The sequence below is a fragment of the Syzygium oleosum genome, unplaced genomic scaffold (genome assembly GCF_021117445.2).
Source record: "Syzygium oleosum isolate NSW1041296 unplaced genomic scaffold, Sole_v2.1 Sole_v2.12, whole genome shotgun sequence".
In the NCBI taxonomy this organism is placed as follows: Eukaryota; Viridiplantae; Streptophyta; class Magnoliopsida; order Myrtales; family Myrtaceae; genus Syzygium; species Syzygium oleosum.
In genome coordinates, this window is record NW_026607496.1 from 5322933 (window position 1) to 5342937 (window position 20005).

Here is a 20005-nt window from a genome sequence, read left to right on the forward strand (position 1 = left end):
GAAATCGATTGTGTGATTCAAATAAGTTGGAGAATTCAATTACACCAAAAAGGTTCGACGACCTCATGGCCCATTTAACAATAATTAGAGGCTAAAAGTGTACTTAAACGCAGTCAAAACTTCATCTCCCTCTTAATCATGGGAATAAGCCTTAATAAGATTCATTTGCCCTATTGATTTTCCCTCTATCTCGTGATACATGACCATCCATAGTCATCAAGTCCAACGTGGCTGAATCATTAATGCCGCCTCCAAACTTTTCACTCTATCTCAACCAGGTACACAATCTTGTCTGAGACGAAATGTATCAACCAACGTACCGGTTTTAGAATTCACCAATGAAAGGAAGTTCGCCATTTCCAATGCAGCACCGTCTTTTTCATCTCATTCGTAAATTAAAAAGATTTCCTCGTTAGGTATGATTAACAAGCTCTTCGAGGGACACTCGTGGCTTTTCCTTTTGTGACATCAGCACGTACTATTATCTACTATTTAAACTACTTCGAAAGTAGAATAACAACTGTTAAACGATGTCACATGACGTATGCATGTGATATCATCTCGTATCAATCAAATTCAAGTCCAAGGTTCATCGTGAAATTTCCCACATTTTTTCCCCCTTTCTCCTTGCCCAAAACTCCTCCTATACAACAACAAAAACGACGACACTTCGCAGAAGAGAACAAAGTCTTCGGCCCAGTAACGTTTGCAGCTCCGGCTGAGAGGCCCGGCCCCGTTAAGCCACCGCCCGCCCGCTAGGCCCAAGGCTCCGGATCCGACCCGTTATCCAGGCCCAGATCCTCGCGACCCGACCCGAACCGAGCTATCACGCCCAGCAAAAATCAAATCCAAATCCAAGAACTCCTCCTCAATTTCAGAGACAGAATCCACTCCAATCAAGAACGAGAGAGGAGGAAGAAGCAGCGCAGCGCAGAGCAGAACCACCGTGCGCGGCGGCGGCGGCGGCGGAGGAGGAGGAGGAGGAGGAGAGGCAGGCGGCATGGGCGTGGACTACTACCGGGTTCTCCAGGTGGACCGCAACGCCAAGGACGACGACCTCAAGAAGGCGTACCGGAAGCTCGCCATGAAGTGGCACCCCGACAAGAACCCCAACAACAAGAAGGACGCCGAGGCCAGATTCAAGCAAATCTCCGAAGCTTACGATGTAACATTCCCCACCTCCTCCCCCACCCCGCGGGCCTTGTCTCTTTTTAATTTGCTTTTCGCGTTCTCCTGTTTGGATTCCGTTCTTGCGCTGCGTGCATGTTCGGTTTCAGATTCTTCGATCGCGTGTGCCGTGTTCGTGAGCAGTGGAGGGCTGGCTGGAATTTTGAATCGTTTCGATCGCGTGTTCTCTGGATGTGGGTGGGTGTGTTTTTGATTTAGGTCTTGAGCGATCCCCAGAAGAGAGCGGTCTACGATCAGTACGGTGAGGAGGGGCTGAAGGGTCAGTTCCCGCCGCCGGGCGCCGGCGGGTTCTCGGAAGCTGGCGGCGGCGGCGGCCCCACGTCCTTCCGCTTCAACCCGCGGAGCGCGGACGACATTTTCTCGGAGTTCTTCGGGTTCACGAGCCCGTTCGGCAACATCGGCGGGTCGCGAATGGGTGGGTCGGGTCTCCCGAGAGGCATCTTTGCGGAGGATATCTTTGCGTCGTTGCGCGGCGGCGGTGGTGGCGGAGGAGAAGGTTCTACCCCGCGAAAAGCCCCACCAATCGAGAGGACATTGCCCTGTGGTTTGGAGGATCTCTACAAAGGGACCACCAAGAAGATGAAGATATCAAGAGATGTCATTGATAGTTCCTGGTAAGCTTGCGTTGGTTTTAATGCATTTCTTCACTTATTTGGTGATGTTCAGGCACAAGACTATGATATTACTGGAGTGTTTTAGAATTTGCTACTGCATGGCTTCAATTAGCTCTTTTTGTGAACTTAGAAACTGTAAACTTTCCCAGTTTTGGCTTCAGTTGTTACATTGATGCTTTTGCTACGTGTTGCCGATTTGCATGGAACGTCTCAACTAAAATCTCTTTTCGTGCCGTCATATTTCGTGTTATTGAACTTAAGGTAAAATGGTGACTCTGGCGGTAATGCAGTTCATGTGCAATAGTTTCTCTTTCAGGAGCCATGTGGTGTCTAGATATCGTAGTCTTGTCGTCATCTCTATTAAAGCTTCCTTCATGTAATGGAAAGTTTATAAATGTTTTGGTTTTCCGATAGGCGTAATACCTTGACTACTCATGTTCCGCGAGGTGGTGTCTAGATATTGTTGTCTCGTCGTCGTCTCTATTAGTGCTTCCTTCATGTAATGGAAAGTCTATAAATGTCTTGTTTTTCCGATAGGTGTAATACCTTGACACATTTGCACAACAAGATTTAAAACACAAATTATAGAGAGAATCGGAATATGACATAACAAGACTTGCATAATTGTATATGTTAACACAGCATGACATGAACTCATACGTTTTCATCGTAATTCAATTGTTTGGCATGCAGAATCAAAATTAAGATGATTTAGGCCGACTCGACTTGACATGAATCACAAACACGAATATGACACAGCAACACCATTTGCTGGATTGTTGATGGCCATTGTAGCTTGTCAAAGAGTGTTAACTTGATGGATCCAACTTTTTAATTATAAATCTTTCCCTTTTTTATTTTTATTTTTATTTTTATTTTTATGGTGTAACGGGCACGATAATTTGTGGATAATATCCAAGTGCTTTGTGCAGTCTTATGCTATATGCGGTAGGAGAAGGCTTATGGAACAGTTATGAAGAAATTCACCAGAATATATAAGTACACTTCCACAAACACTCTACCGCATGTCTTCTGACAACACTGGTTTTAGTTGGTCTAAAACAGTCCTTTGAAGTGTGGTGATGCCTGATACTTCCTGAATCATCTAAACTAAAAGCAAAAGAAAAGAGTGAACTCTGTATCATTTGAACTCAAATACTTTCACCTAGGTTGCTATTGGCCCTTGTATAGGCTGGTCAGAAGGTTGGACCATGGTATAATTTCCTTTGCAGTATGGACCGGTCTGTTAATGTTGTGAATCAGCAGTTTTGTGCTCCAACGAATTTCCTTGGAGCTTTTTTCTGTTAGCAGTTTTTTTTTTGGTCAACAGTTAGCGACAAGCTTTTTTCTGGTTATGTCCTTATGTTTTATAAAAGAAAATTTCCTTGCGCGGAGAGAGAGAAAAAAGGGAGGGGGAGGGGGGTGGTGTAAGTTAGAAGACTCTCGTAATCTTAGTGTGTGATCCCGAATGACCCTTGCCTCTGACAGGTTGGTACTTTGAAGATAAAACAGTTATTATAACTAGTGTCTATTATGGGTTCCATCTTAAAAAGCATAAGCATGGACTACTTTGAATTTGTGATTTTTGTTTATGACTATATACATTTTCCAAGACTGCTTCCAATATGTCAAGAAGGGTTGTGTCTTTAGGAAGTGCAATAGGAAAAATTGATCGACAGATACTGCATATTCGCCTTATATGACCGAGTAAGTTTGTGTTTCTTCGCCAGCTAATGCACTTTTCTGAATCTTGTGGCTGATGCTTCCCTTTTTCTGTTTTTCCCAATTAATATAATTTCTCGAGAAATTACAATGCTGTTCTAAGGAGGATTCATCCATTTGAGTATCGTGTATGCGTATCTCCCTGTAGCGATGCATTGAATATGTCATTTGAAAGTTGATGTGTCATTACTTGTATTTGTGACTGTCTCAATGGACAGTCAAATGTGCATCTTTGGCGGTCCTTGGTAAAATATTTACCCTGATCTAAAGTGAGAGTTCTCTCCTCCTAGCATAGATGACTTCCATTGCAATAAGCATTGAGCTATCTTCAGACATCCACAAAATTAAGTGAAAACAACAGTTAGGGTGCTATAATTTACAATGTCCGGGAAATATCTCAATATGGCTGCTGTATAAGTTATTTAGTGAAGAAATTTGTGGGCGTTCTGCTCTTGGGTTTCACCCGTGGCGAAGTGGATTCGATGCAATCCCATTCCTCGTGAGAATAAAGTTAGGTCATAGGATATGATGGTTGTTAAATCGGTTCTATTATGTTCCCTCATTAGTAAGTAACTAGGGTTTTTGTACTTATGGCTGTTTGTAATAAATGCCGCTATTTGTACCAGACGCATTTTTACTCTGCCTTGATGAGTTTTGAGCTATCCTCTTTGTGGAAGTAGTTTGCATTGACCGAATCGTGTAAATCTTTGTGTTTGCTCTGTTTTTATTTAATTTTGCAAGAGATCAATAAATTGTTTTTATTCTGGGGGAAAAACCAACACAAGAACTTTTCCTCTCCTAGCTTTTTTTGATCTAGTGATTTGAATAGGCATCTCTGGAACCTATGAGATCAAGTGAAAATTCTCCAGTGCTACGTCATCTCTAAAATCACTTTTAACCTCTGCATTTGGTGGTGATGCTTTTACCCTAGTTATCTTATATCTGGCATCTAATTCACAAGTTGTACTTTGGTCATTGATGGTTTAGGGTTTTTTTCCCTTGTTAGGTCATGCTTGTTGGCCCGTATACATATACATGTGAGAGGCTCTGCTGTCCATTTTAGTTGCTCTGTCTTAGTAGTGAGTTGTGAAATTGAAGAGCATTGGTTGGGCCAAGTGACCTTTTTCTTTTTGATCTTTTCGTGAGTTCTCTATGTGGATTGTATTATGTCAGAAGCATTGTTTGGGCTGTGAATTTAAACAATTTTGTGCTTGGAAATCTAAAAAATTTCCCATTGACTGCACAAAATTGAGGTGTCATGGGAATCAAAACTGACTTTCTTGGCTGGGGAGTCTCCATTGCTTGATATGGTTCAACGAATTGCTTCATAAAAATCTAATCATATTTCATATTCTTTTTGTATTTTAAGCACTTCAACTTGTGCAAGAAACATCCTTCAGTGACGTGGTCCTGTTAATAGTTGCATGTCATTCAGCAACTTCCCAAGGGATGCCCCTGGAATATTGGAGATTCTGAGCTTATATACAAAACTATATGCTTACAGATACCTAAGTTTGGGATATAATGAAAAGTCATTGACCAAGAATTTCAATGTGCTTGATTAGTTTACTTTAGTATTTGTGTTCTTACTAGTTTCTGCTGTTTTTTTGGTTGTTTTTCATATAGGAGACCTACCACAGTAGAGGAAATTCTTACTATTGAGATTAAGCCGGGTTGGAAGAAAGGAACGAAGATCACATTCCCAGAGAAGGGAAATGAACAGCGGGGCATTATACCCTCGGATCTTGTCTTTATTATCGACGAGAAGCCGCATGGTGTCTTTAAGAGGGACGGGAATGATCTTGTTGTCACCCTGAAGATTCCCTTGGTTGAAGCGCTTACCGGGTACACGGCACAGATCACAATGCTTGATGGCCGAGATCTTGCTGTTCCGATTAACTCCGTGATAGGTCCTACATATGAAGAAGTCGTTAAGGGGGAAGGCATGCCCATCCCTAAAGAACCTTCCAGGAAGGGGAACTTGAGGATAAAGTTCAATATTAAGTTCCCTACGAGGCTTACATCCGAGCAAAAAGCTGGTATCAAGAAATTGTTAACATCGTCATAAAGTGCTGGTGGTAAGCCCTCCCTACCATCTGTGAAGATCAGTGTAAGCCCCTTTTATTTGGTTTTTTAAAGTTAGATTATGCTGGAAAGGTTTGGTGCCATGTGCAAATGGCGCGAATTCTGTCAAAAAGTGTTGGAAGTCTTGGTGGTAATTGTCATTTGTTATTCACTGTTCTTCATTCTTCTTTCAACAAGTCTTTGTGGGCTTTCAAACTTGATTGTGCAGTTGTTTAGTTCAAACCAGACACTTCTTCGCTCTCGAATGCAGAGAAGCAGATGTAAGACGTTCAGCTTTAAGTGCATCCCATTTACTGAAAGGGAAATTGAAAGTCTCTCTTACCTGTGTACCTTTCATTATTCTAAGTGTGTACTGCACTAGAAGAGAGTTATCTCGCACCCCTAGTCATGAACTGAACGACTTTGCTTTGTTGAGATTCCGGGAAAGAGGATGTTCCTATTTCCCTCGTTTTCTGCTAGTTTATTTCTTCTCCTATGATTGAAAGGTGGAAAGGGAGATCATTATCAGCGACCCCCCACCTAGGCGATACTGCAGGAGTTCTACTCCCAGGGTTGGAATGTTCATTTGGAGTGAGCCTGTCACTGCCGCAGCACTAGGGGTGATCGGTTTTCGAGTGAGTCAGTTCCTACCTTGGAATTGAGAACTACCCATTGGGGATTGGTTCTACAAACCTTGAAACTGGGAATTGCCTGTTGGTTCTTGGATCTACCCGGTCCGGTTCTCGGATGAGTACATAGAACAGACCCTGTCCTGGGGAATGTTGAAATTGAACAAAAGAGGTAGACTTACTTCTCCAATTTGTGGAGGACGAGGAAGGCAGATCCAAATGCTCGTCTCCCAATCTGCATGATCGCCTTGTACGCTTCCATTTTCACGTTGACGTCGTTGTTCTCCGACTCCATGAGAGCGATTTCAGTCCTCAACTTTGAGGGTTTCATCTCCAATTGTAAATCTGCAACTTCTTATGAAGGAATCAAAGCTCCGTTCGAGCTAAAACCTCGCGCTCCTACCAGGCTCGCTACCGAACGATTGGGAGTGTGAAGATCAAAAGCTCTCTTATAGCGAAGACATAGAGCTCAAAAGGTGAAGAGAGCGAGAGAGGGAAGAGGGAAGGAGGAAAGCATTGCTTGCATCTGTAGATTCACAGAAATGGACTAACTCTCTGTCTCTCTCTTTAATTTAAAATATATATATTGGTTTGGTTCAGGTGATTCGAATAGGCAGTTCCACTAAGAATTGGATCGGTACTCGTGGGAACTGTCAAAAACCAATCGATTCGATTCAGTTTGGACGGTTTTTGATCCGATCCTATTCTTTTGCACGCCCCTATGCCGCATCACCGAATGTGAGTTGGAATGAAGTCGGAGCGATCCCCGCATCTTAGGTTCCAATAATTCAAGAGAATCTTTCTAATACTCAAATGGGCAAACCAAAAAATTGAGGGCAGGGCCAACTGGCCAAGTGGAACCCCTAAGATTTGACGATTTCCTTCCCAAATCAATGAAGCTTAGACAAACAATCTCCCAAGTGGTCCGTCAATAAGACCAGGTTCACATCACAACTTTATTAACTCTTTTGACCCCGTCAACTTCACTTTTGTACGAAAAAAGCCCCTTCGTGTCCCGCATTTGGCATTCCACCCCTGCCCCCAAATCAAATCGAGGAGACGTTAACTTGGACGACCATGGCAAAGAACCCCATCACCTTTAACTAAACAACATGAAAATCTGCTGTTTTTTTTGTTTTGCTTTTTTAAAGCACGGGGTGCCGGGGCCGGGGTAATCAGCTAATCTTCATCACAATCCGATCCACACATATCGAAAAGAATACTCGTACTCTTGAAGTACGTCCGTCCGACATTGCCTTAAGGGCTTATTTCAACTGATATTGCCGAGGCCCGGACGTAGAATGTGACGCATTCATATCGACGCATTCATGTTTCGAAGGAACGGGAGGGAGACGATCGGGATTGTGCCAATTTACTCTATTCGATTTGCTGTGAGGGAGAGGAAGAGATTGAGCGATTGAGAGATTCATAGAGTTTAATCACTCAATTAATTACTTGTGATTTTAGTCTCTAAATTATTGTTAAATGATGAGATAAGTTTCTCAAATCACTTCTTGGAAATTTCTGATCAAGTCACCGTCCAAAGCAAACACCCGACCCCATCACAAGCGACCATCAGGTTTCGACACGTGGCACTTTCAAATCTGGAAAAAAATATCTAAGGGTCAGTCACATCTGCCACGTCACTCACCTCCCATTGTTTTTGTCCTTTTGTTTCTTGTTTTTTTTTTTCGGGTCACTCGATGGACGACACATACTGCATGAACTCCACGTCATTCTCGAGCCCCGCCATCGTGTCCGGCGCCAGCATCACCTCGAGATCGACGGACCCGCCGCCCTCCCGCCCGGGGAACGCCGAGATCTTGCCGTCGAACTTGTTCGCCCTGCCGCTCCTCACGGCCAACGGGCGCCCCCACCCGAAGTCGTTCTCGTACATGGGGAACCTCGGCGAGCTCCCCATCGTGATCGACGCGCCGTCGAAGTTGCCCAGCGGGAACAGCCGCGGCTCCCTCTCCCAGCCCTCAACGCCCCGCCGCACCGTGGCGTCGCCGTGCGCGACGACGTTCCGGTGCAACAGCCCCGCGCACCACCCCAGGTCCCGGGACAGCAGCTCCGCGGCGGAGGCGACGGTCGGGATGCTCTGGATCGCGTTGCCGAAGTAGTACGGCTCCAGCCGCGGCTCGAGCCGGTGGCGGCAGTTGACGGCCATCCGGAACGTCGCCGTCTTGGACGGGGCCAGTTTCCTCGCGCGCGTGACGCTCCGCCATAGCTGCCCGCACAGCGACTGGAAGGACGATATCTCCGTCGGCGCCCTGGCGTTCGGAGATGGCGATACCTTCCCGTTCCCGGCCCTCAAGCCGTCGTGGCTCTGCTTCCCCATGATCTCGGCCACCGCCGGGGAGACGCCAGCGCTGTTGGCTACTGACTTCATCTTCAGGATCGCGGCTCGGCTGAAGTGGAAGATCCGCTCGCGCAGCGGCTCGTCCTGGGAGAACGTCGCGGCCGGGCCGCCGGCGGGGAGGCGGAGGACCGCCGACGGCGAGACGAACACGTTGTCGCGGCGGAAATCTGGGGAGTTCGATGGGCGCTTCGAGCCCCGGGCTGCCTCGGCGAACGTGTTGAAGAAGTGCCAGAATGAGGTGCCGTCAGTGACGGCGTGGTTGACAGTGCAGCCGACGAAGACGCCGTCGGCCAGCTCGGTGACCTGGACGGCGAGCAGCGGGAGGAAGTGGCCGTTGTAGCTGACGGTCCGGTCAAAGGCGAAGAATTGCTTGACGCAATCCGGGACGTCCTTGTCGGGGGAGAGGACGCCGCGGACGGTGAGGTGCTTGGCCTTGGCCTCGATGAAGTCGACTCCGGCGTCGTTGCAGAGAATGTGGACATGGCCGAGAGGGTCAGTCGAGAGGCGGCCGGCGAGGGCGGGGAAGTGGGAGAGGGTGAGGGAGAGAGCCCGCTTGAGGAGGAGGGCGAGGTCGGAGAAGGTGAGGAGAGGGGGGTCGGAGAGGAGGACACCCTTTTGGATGTAGTGGCAAGAGAGCATCGGGAGGTCGGAGACGGAGAGCTTCAGCGAGTCGGCGGCGGCCGCAGCGGCGGCGGAGGGGTAGACGGTGGATTTGGAGGTGATGGTGAGGGATGAGGAAGAGGCTGGCATTTTGGTGATTTTGGGGGGGGGCGGCGGGGGGAGTGGCGGCAGTTGATTTAGTTATTGGTGGTTGTGTGTTGGGATTTGGTCGGAGGGAGAAGGGGACGTTGTGGCGGCTTATATAGGAGGATGGCCAAGGTTGGAGGGGGTGTTGGGTTCATGCATTTGGAGCATTAGTTTCGTTTCGAGTTATTATTGCATGGACGGGATGTATGCGCGTTCGATGCATGTCGGTGTTTTAGGTCACGTGAATCTCAAGTGATCTAAATCATGAATACTAAATCCATGTGGTTTCTAATAGTACGATTCTATTTGACACACTGTGTCATCGAAAGATAATTTAACAAAAAGATGTGATCAAGCCAATAATAATTCGATTTGGTCAATTGGGTCGGCAACATAGTGGCAAAACCCTTATGCACGTCTCCTAGGCATAGAACATTCACGAGAGTTGCGATAGTATATATACTCAATAATGCATGGTTCGTACTACCTTGTGAGTGTGAAAGACATTATGTCCTTGGCAAAGTAGTAAGACGCTTGAACCTAAAAGTAAATGCGTCATGATCTCGATATTATTTATTTTCACTATCCAAAGAAATCATTTTGAGTTTGAACAACATCTAGATCCTGACAGTGAATGCTTTTGTCTTCTTCATGAAATGAAACTTATTTATGTATTTTATCCCACTCAGAAGTATGTGTAAAAAGATTCTTCAGTAAGTTGTAATAAACCTGGTAAATAAAGCTCCGAAGACACATGTTGTCTCGAAGACAAGGATTTTCTAGCCTGCTCGGTACTTTCAATCGTATGTATGTGTATGTAAATGAGATTAAGGTAAGCATCAATTGCTAAAAATACACCAAGATACTTTCCTGAGTACTATGAAAGGTAGAGGATCCAGGACCCCATGTTGTTTATAATGCCGGTTTTTTTTTACTTTCTTTTGGCATTTTCGCCGAAGATAAAGCGTTATAATGAGAGAAAGAGAGAGGATTTGGGACACGTGGAAAATTAAGAGATAAGGATAAAACAAGGGTCATCGTCAAAGAATATTAGATTTCGTTAGACTCCTATGTTTTGTCCTTTTAGGTTTCACTGTTGTACTTTTGCGTTGTGCTTGCTTTTGATTAACACATTGTGCATTGTATGTGGAAGATAAAGAGGAGAAAGGCTATCGACGCTAGGGGTCAAATCATGCATATAATACTCCCAATCAATCCGGAAATGGAACGACATCCATTTGCATTGTGGACTAATCACTCTACTTCTACCTAATAACATATACAGGCATGATTGGGCACTCATGTAGTAAGGTTGTCCATGAAATAAGACATGACGGGTCGGAAATCCATCAGTGCATGCTTAAGATGACCTGACTCGTTTCACGTCGATAGAGCTTCTTAAAAGAGTACTTAAGACGGTGACCATTTGGACATGGCGGATTGTAATTATGCAGTTTGAGGCATGATGGTTCGATGGTATTAGAATAGCACACCAACCGGAAGCGTGTGAGTGGAGTGGACACGAGACAAAGTGTTACGTTAGGAGAGTCGCCTTTGAAAAACTAGCTTAGAGGTGCTAGGCTATCGGCCGGCATTGACGAGGGCGTTCGTGGTAGAAGTGAGAAAGTATATATTACTGAAAATGACTTGTGACTTGAATCATAAGCAGCACGCCTCATTCTCAACTATCAAGTCACCACCAAGAGCACTATTTCTCGAGAGCTTGAACCAGATGAAATGAACTTATTTGTTACAAAAATATTTTATTAGATTTTTATAATGATAATTGATCAATAAAACTTCTGTTTCAAAACTCATCAATCAAAGGAATATTTTTCGACACTTATTTTCTTGAGTAACTATTGCACGCACTGTCAGTTTTTTTTTTTTTTTGGTTGAACACGCACTACCAGTTTAAGACCCTCAAAATAAAGCGCGAGTAATACCCTTTTACATAAGGTTTTCTTTATGTCGACAGTGTATGCTTTAATTTTCGCAATTCCTTTTTATGCGCACGAGAACTTTTAAAGACCTCTGTCCCTTAATTCATAATTTCCAATCAACGCCAGAAATACTTATTGCAAGTTGGATGTTCACATAATGGATTGTTTTCACCAATAAAAGAAAACCTAAATTGTGAGGATGCCAATTCAGTTTCAACTTTCCAATTTTGCCATCTGAGTCCTAAATCTTTGGCAAAATTGAATAGTTCAGGGCCGAATTAGCATTCATACAATAGGTTCATGACTGATTGGGTGGTTTTCCCGTGCCTCACATCATTCCACAATCCAAAATTTCAAATCTTGCATATTGACGTTTGATTAGTACGTGAGAGACATGGGTCGACTCCAAGATGACTATGAATATTTTCATAATTCGATTTTTAACTTTTCAATTTTGCTAATTGAGTCCTCAACTTTTGGCAAAATCAAAAAATTCAGGACCGAATTGGCCATATAATAGGTTCAGGACTGATCGGGTGATTTTTCCGTGCCTCTCATCATTCCATGATCCAAACTTTTCAAAGTCTTGCACATACTTATTGTTGATTAGCACGTGAGAGACATGAATGGACTCCAAGACGACGACCATGAACCTCTCCACAGTCATCAACAGAAGCAAAACTATTGCGATGTGTTAGTGAGAATTCACGAGGACCAGAAGATTCTGATCTTGATTCAGGGTTCGTGAAACACACCCTGATGGATTTCATCACTTCATTTGACCCGCTTTGCTTTAAGTCGACAGAACACATCGGACGATCGGGACGAGACAGAAGAACATCTTCATCCTGTTCATGTCTTTTGCTTGGGGTATAAGGAATCGTTTGGTGGAGACTGTTGACTACGTCTCGAAAGGTTGAAAAGCCAAAGCGCGACGACTTTGTTTGACCGTCGCGAAAAACGCGCTGTCATGTTAAACGTGAATCCCTTCCCCCTTTCTTCTTTTCAAGAAAAGTAAAGAGAAATGATTAAATGAAGGTTCAAATAATCCAACGAGTTACAATACCATTACTTCGGCAACGCTTTTTCTTGTTAGAGAGAAAGAGAGTGGTGCTCCAAGAATGTTTTATCTCTATAATCTCGGCTTTATGCACCGTCCTCGTTTATCTTAAATATATATATCCGTCCTAATCATCATTAGATGGCTTTAGCGACGGGAAAAGAGGAGACCTAATCGTGCCCGCTTGTACTTTTATGTTCGCTCTCCTCTCATGATTTGTTCTTTCCCCTTCCTCTTTCCCTACTCTCCATTGCTTAAAGTTCATGCCAAGTCAAGATCCTGGGGCGGGCTATAGCTAATTAAGTAAAGTGAAGATCGGAGGGAATAGAAGTGTAAGTGGGTTTATTGGCAGAAGCCCCACTCGAACACGAAATATGGGTAGGAAATTTATAGAGCCTGGCGCGTTGGTTTTAAAAGGATTTAACATTAAGAGCCGTTAAACCCAGTCATGAATCATTCAGCTCGTTCATGCGCATTCGACACGGAACTTTAGCTTGGTGTGGGTTTGAGTAGGAATGATCAGTTTTAGGATAGGTAGATTTCAGATCAAGAACTTGAAACCTATCCTGTCAGTCGTTTCTCAGTTTTTAGAATCAGGAACCAAACCGATCGACCTTGAAACCGGTCAATTTTATTTTACATCTTTTTTCTGCAGGCCAAGTGGTGACAGAGGCGCCTTATGCTAATGAAGTTTTTGATTATGAAAGTTCGGGACTCAAAATAAGTTGTACAAACTTGTGCAGAACCTCGGAAAAGTACTCGCGACAAACAAAGATCATGTGGCATTGAAATAGCAGATTATTTTGTCACATGTAAGAACTCTTTTCTAACTTCCTCGACACCAGAATTACACATAGACTCGTGATAATCGTGTCATATTGCAGCCACATAGGACAAGAACAAGCCAAGAACCTTACAGTTCCTTCACCAACCTCAGGAATCGGTAATGCGAAAGCAATCACCTAGAATAGAATCGATAAAGACAGAAACCAACTTCACAGGAAGCTTCGCCTCACTCTGGTCCTACGTCCTTACTGTTTGTTCCTTCATCCCACGCATGAATATCTTGGAAAATCTAATCAAAGCGCAGTGACAATGTGAGAAAAGAGAGAGGCCGAGCAAGTTAAAAGAGACTCAACGTAAGTTTTGATTTTAAACCGGTCATTGGGTAAGGTCGGTTCCCAGCTAGAACCGATTGGCTCAAGGCATAAAATCGGGAACCCAACCAGTCGAGACCAGTTCTCGAATTTTTTACCCAGGACTAGAATCGGTCCTCGTGTGAACTGTCTTGGAACTGTTCGGGTAAGGCCGGTTCGATTTAGTTCTCGGTCTAATTAGGTCCGGCTGCTGATCCCTAGGTTTGATTGAACGTTATGTGGACCAAGGTAAAGTCGACTATGTATGGATTTATTAGCGAATGAAATGGCATTTAAGGACACTATATATGAGATAATAGGTTGGCACATGATAATTGTGACCGAAAAATTGAAACTCACCAAGGAATCGGCCTTCTTAAATGACTGCTATTAAAGGAAACTCTAAGCGACCTGGATAACACTTTTAAAAAAATAAAAGACCAATAGACAACCGCACACATGTTAATCTCGACCTCATTTAATAGAATTACTATGTCGTCTTAGGATAGAAGAGAGATATTTGAAATATAACGCAAATTTTTTTTCAGAAACTATATATATGTGTGCACGTGTGCGCATCTTGGGCCCTAGGGTAAGATGGATGACGATTGTCCTCATCTCATTATAGATATTTCCCATTTTAATGTCTTATTATATAGGGGTATTTGTTTCGAGGAAAGTTTCTTAACAAAAAAAAATGATTTCATTTCAAGAAAAATATTCTCCCATTTTAGATTAAGGTATTCATTTTTTTAATTTTAAACATGAATGTTTTCTTTGATCGAAAATAATTTATCATTGACTCATTATCTTCAGCAAAATAAATGCGTCAAAGTCCAGAAAAATCAATTCGCGAAAAATTCTTTCACTTAAATGAAATCACCCATAGATTGGATGCATTTGTTCATACCAATGTCCGAAATGCTTTTCAATTCGATGAATCTCAAAATGGTCCTTAAAAGAAAATTCTTTGGAGGGCTTCTAGAGTGAGGAGGGAGAGAGAGAGAGAGAGAGAGAGACAGCTAGTATAATTTGGAGACATTTGTATTTGGGTAGGAGGCTGATGTACGAGACAATGACGCTATCAATATGTAATTACAAGCTGTTGGGGAAAAGAATACTTAAGTACTTTGACTAACCTACAAAGGTACAATGAATTGATGTCACAAAATTAGACTGCTCTTCGTCTTGCTACTAGGGCATCAAATCTAGTCAGATAGAACATATCTAGCTTGATGAATAAGGCCTAGGATAGTGACATGCTGAGTAGTGACTCTTTGTTGTTTTCCTAGGTAAAGTGATTGGTAACGCTGTCGGCTCGCCATTGGCGTTTTTTAGTAGTGCAATTCATCAGCACTCCATCTTGACTTTCTAAAACTACCAAAAAAAAGAAATACTAATATACAATGATTTGTAAAAAGTTTTTGTTAACGAGGCACTCGAGATATTTGTGCATAAAACTTTTATTAGCGAAACACTCGATTTTCATGATAATAATTATGCATCCTGCGAAAACAATGGTGGATTGAAAATTTTTATATTCCGTTATTTGATTATTTAACAAATGCTTTTAGGGCAAATTTTTTTAGCAAAACCCTATTATTAATATTTTAAATTCATGTTATCAATCCAAATTGATGTCGCATTTACAAATTATACGGCTTGTATTTGAGTCACTTGTTAACATAATTATTAATTAGTAAATATTTGATTTTCATAATATTGACTTTGCATATCATGAGAACAATAGTGAATTAACAATTGTCATACTTCCTTATTTGATTACTTAACAAGTGCACTTCAGATTTTGTTCTAAAACAGAACCCTATAATTGGTATCTAATAATAGGGCTCGTGCAGAATAAAAATTGCACGTCTCTTTATAATATTTTCTTTGTAATCATTAGTTTTGTCTGCATTACGTATAAATTGTGTCTCTATAGTATTGTCTTTTTACCTATTTATAGTAAGATGGTAGTAGTGCACTTGTCCACGATCTTCTCATTAATGATGATATCCACGAATAGTGGATGAAATGAATGAGTCAAACAGAAGTCTTTCGTTCATGTACCAACCTTTACAGATGTCCATAATTCAATGCCTTGTGTCATTCTTGGGACTTTTTTTTTGTTGTTAACATCATGCCGTTTGATTATGGATGTTTAAGTTTTTTTTTTTGGGTAAGAATGGATGTTTAAGTTTGGCTCTTCTTTTGTTTAATTTTTTTAAATTTCAACATTTTCAGAGTGACATTTTTAGCACGAAATATTCATATGAGCATTACCATTTTAAAGCCTCCTTTAAGTATTTTCATATATTTATATTCTTTTAGTCATTTTTATTGGAGAAAACTCAATTGTCGCCAAGTAGAATGGCTTCTAAGCCCATCGAAATAGTCCTCTGAGACCATGCTAATAATTTGTCGTGTGTGCACCCAGAATGAAGAAATTAACTCTTATTTAATTGCATGAATGAATCAGATATGCACTCAAAATAAGTGAAATGAAATGGGGGAGGGACGATCGGCATAGCTACTCCACTCTTCTAAAACGTTCTTATAATTATTTTATCGAGGGTCAATACTTCACGTGCCTAGAGTCTAAGACTCTCATGCATATGCAAGATCACTCTTCTTGATATATATATATACACACACACGATAGATCCTTTCACATACCTCCTTATTTTTCAAATTTTTCCGCTCTTTTTCTGAATATTTTTCCCATGCTTATTGATTAAAAGCGTTGACATGAAGAAATTACCCATTTTCATTGGGTCACTGCTAGATTTTCCATTGAATTACAATCACTTTGCAGGCTTTATTTTTTTCCTGGTTGAAGGGGTTTAAGGACTGAGATTCAACAATTTCGAATAATATTTGATTTCTTTCCCTTTTCTTAATGGGTACTTTTCTTTGTTTATTTAGAAAAAAAAAACTAGGGAAAAGAGGGACAACAAGCAATATTTTGGAATAATATTTGATTTCTTGAAAGTGGATGATGGCGGCTCTGAATTCATAATATTATCTAGATTTGGCGTCGTTGTCGATCTTTGCTCGAAAGAGAGTGAAGAGAGCAAACTAAAGCTCTTTTTCGAAGCACATTACTACTCATTTTTTTAGAAACAACTGTTGAATAGAAAGCTAGGAAAATGTAGGGATACGTATACAAAAGGCCCCATTTCATGTATTTTAAAGAAAAAAGTTAGGACCTGCTTTCCTTCAAAAAGAGAATACTTTATACATTAAGCTTTTCATTCTTGCATTTTTTTTAATAAACATTTGGTAGACATTCCTAACCCGGGTTAGATTTGCTGATATTTATTCTCAGCCAATAAAAGAAAAAGAAAAAGTAATCATTATCCTTCATTTAACATGAAATTTACGCATTTTAGATTTTCTTGGATCATTATAGTTAGGGGGTCCGGACCGCATATACCTATCACTAGTCTGATTTTCGTTTAAATTCGGAGGTTTTCGAATCCATGTCTCATTTTAACACCCCAACAACTGAATGAATTCATGCTAATAAACTACAACTGATGTGATCGATGAACTCGATGAACTTGCCTTGGATAGAGTCTAAGTCTGGCTGGAGATTTAGGGGATTAGATAGTCGAACTTGATCTGCGAATCAAATCCGAATTCGAAGGAACCCGAAACCCGTGCGATCCCCAAGTTATCATCAGTCCGCTTGACTCTATAAAGGAAAGAATCTCGTGACTCACAGGTGTGTTGAGTTTGGACGACGGAGATGGCTAACCAACATCAAGAAGCACTCCTTTGAGGGGAAAAAACTGGAGAGATACCTGACTAACAGGTGTTCTTGGACTGTTCTCTTCGTCATTTTCGTGGATTATTTCTATCTAAAGCAAACATCGGATCCTTATAAACGTCGCATAATTTACATGTGAGCCAGTCATTATTTAACATGAGATAAAAGTTTAATCCTTTCAACGTGGGAATTTCACAAACGGTACAGCATAGTAGCCATGCTTTAGTTTCTCTCTCATGAATTACTTTTATTCATGCTAACCCGTGGAAGTTCAAACCGTCCTTGGTTTGTTCGAAGCCTCCCCTCATATGATTAATTAAGGGAGCCAAGGACGGCTGAAGAACTAAATTGGTAAATTATCAAAATATTTAGAACTAAATTGACATAATTGAAAAGTTTAGAACTGAATTAACCGTTGCATAATAGATTTAGGATTTTTTGGACAATTTTCCCTCCTTTTTAATTGTCCTTTATAAAATCACTCATTTCGTTTGGAGTCCTAACTATTTGCTTTGCAAGAACTCACGGATCATCTCTTCACTGAATTCGCATTTTGTTGAGGTATTTTTATCGCAGCATGTTAACAAAAGATCATTGTAGATTTGGAGTTTTTTTTTTTACAATTGAACATAAACAATTTTGACCAAAAAAAACATAAAAAAATAATTTTAGTGCATTATAGATATAATATTGGATTTCATGAATAAGCATCTTTACACATTTAGAGCATTTGCATCTTTAGTTGCCATTTTTACATATCATGAATTAGGAAAGACATATGACATATATAATGCATATTGGATTTAAGACATATTTCCCATAAATAAAAACTCAATATAGGATCACGCACATCTTTGCATGTTTGCGACATATTAGGTAGCTTTTATATACTTTTTCATGCATGAGTTTTAGGAAAATAGGTATTTAAATTATATACTTGCATCTCACATCATATAATCCTTGTTCATTCATACGCTAGTTTGTTTTAGGGAATGTCCATGCATGAAAGACACCCGTTCAAAATATTTTGAATATTCAAGATTAGGATTTATATTTAATCCCTTTAATTGTTCGCATTCCTTTTTAGGGCCTTATAAGTAAAGCTTATATCGAGTTGATTTTTTTAATTTGCTGGTTTATATTCATTTATTTATCCCATCTAGAATGCTTGCTTGTTTTTTCTTCAATGATCTTTGGTGTTAAACAATACGTGAACCCACTGATGCAGCTTAAGATAAAAAAGAATCGAGAACCGCATGGAAATGTTTTTCCTGAAGAGGAAAATGTACTGATTAACACGTGTTAAAATTTCTAATGTAACTGAATTTTCGAATCGGCCTTGTAAAGTTTAGAGGTGTGCATGGTCCGGGTGGGCGGTTCCCACTCTAGAACCGGGAACTGCCCACTAAGGACCGGTTCCAAAAAATTAGAACCGGGAACTGTCCATTGGTTCCATGGAACTAGTTCCACCAAGCTTCACACGTCGGCATTGTAATATGCAACAAAGAATTACGCAACGGAAAAAAATGATTCTAGAATAATTAAAATTACACATCATCAATATGTTCATACTACAATGGTTTTTATTGGTTTGGGGTGATTGATGCAGTGCAGCATCATTTCTGTGGTATTGAACAGTATCTACTTGTGGCCTTGTTTATGCAGATATTAAAGTGAACAGGAAGATTTGAAAGACCTATGAGTAAATAAAGTTAAATGAGAAAAGAGAGAGATAGACAACTCCCTTACCATTATGTCAAAGCTTTTCTATATGTTATTATCCCACCTTTGCCAATTACTATCAAGAAAGCATGGGCTTTTGCTTACTAGGTCTAGGCGTCGATTAAGAAGAGTGAGAGAGTGAGAGTACTGAGCAAGTTTCACATTTAGGGATATAGGATTTTTCTTTCTTTTTTTAAATTAAAAATTAAATTAAACATATATTATATTACCAGTCTGGTACAGGTGGGCAGGTGGACAATTCCACACTTAGAACCGGGAACCGAGAACCGGACCGGTACCCACTGGTTCCAATAAATTGGAACTGGGAATCGGACCGGTTCCCTTAGGAACCACCGGTTCTGGGCCGGTCTGGTCCGGTTTTGGGTGGTCCGGGCGATTCCCGATTCTTTTGCACACCCCTAATAAAGGTCAGTGGCTACTCCATAACAAGGCTCAAGCAATGGTAGGGCTTGGGAGAGTCTATGTAAAGCGAAAGCGCTATCTCTCGAGAAGATTATTGACGCCTACTTAGCAATATATTAAACACCCTCGAGGTCCGTCTTGGTAGGGTCACAATAGAATGTAATCGAGCTGTAATATTTTAATTTTAGGTCTAAACTTGTGTAGAAAAGTTAAATTGAGCCTTAAATATATCGATTAATGCAATAAAGTTTTGAATTTTTACTGAAAAAAAGTAATAGGATCTTAAGTATTTCAATTGGTGCAACAAAATCCTGAATATAAATATAATCAAGTCCTACATATATGTCGGAAGAGTTTAATTAATATTGTCATGTCGGCAATTTCGGTGTACTTTTTTTTTTATAATGAAAAAGGGTTTCTAACTTAATTGTATCGAAAGAGTTCAATTGATTATTGTCATGTCGCCAATTTTGGTGTACTTTTTATGAAAAAAGGTTTCTAACGTAATTGTATCGAAAGGTTTAAGATTCAGGATCGCGTATTGTAAATAAGTTTTACAATTTTAGTGAACTTTGCCAAAAGTAGTTGTTGTATATTTTGCCCTCAATTGAAGTTTGGACATA

The 20005-nt window shown here is 41.2% G+C and overlaps 2 protein-coding genes across 2 annotated transcripts; one reads left to right on the plus strand and one right to left on the minus strand.

Annotated features, from left to right (window-relative positions):
• The first annotated feature begins 873 nt into the window (after window positions 1-873).
• Window positions 874-5923, plus strand: LOC115672295 (uncharacterized). The gene is made up of 3 exons (XM_030594070.2): window positions 874-1165; window positions 1387-1802; window positions 5151-5923. Exons 1-3 carry the CDS (start codon window positions 1001-1003, stop codon window positions 5590-5592), a joined length of 1023 nt encoding a protein of 340 aa, XP_030449930.1. The 5' UTR covers window positions 874-1000; the 3' UTR covers window positions 5593-5923.
• Window positions 5924-7651: 1728 nt separating this feature from the next.
• On the minus strand, window positions 7652-9350 carry LOC115672404 (BAHD acyltransferase DCR). The gene has a single exon (XM_030594214.2). It carries the CDS (start codon window positions 9327-9329, stop codon window positions 7914-7916), a length of 1416 nt encoding a protein of 471 aa, XP_030450074.1. The 5' UTR covers window positions 9330-9350; the 3' UTR covers window positions 7652-7913.
• Between the last annotated feature and the right edge of the window lie 10655 nt (window positions 9351-20005).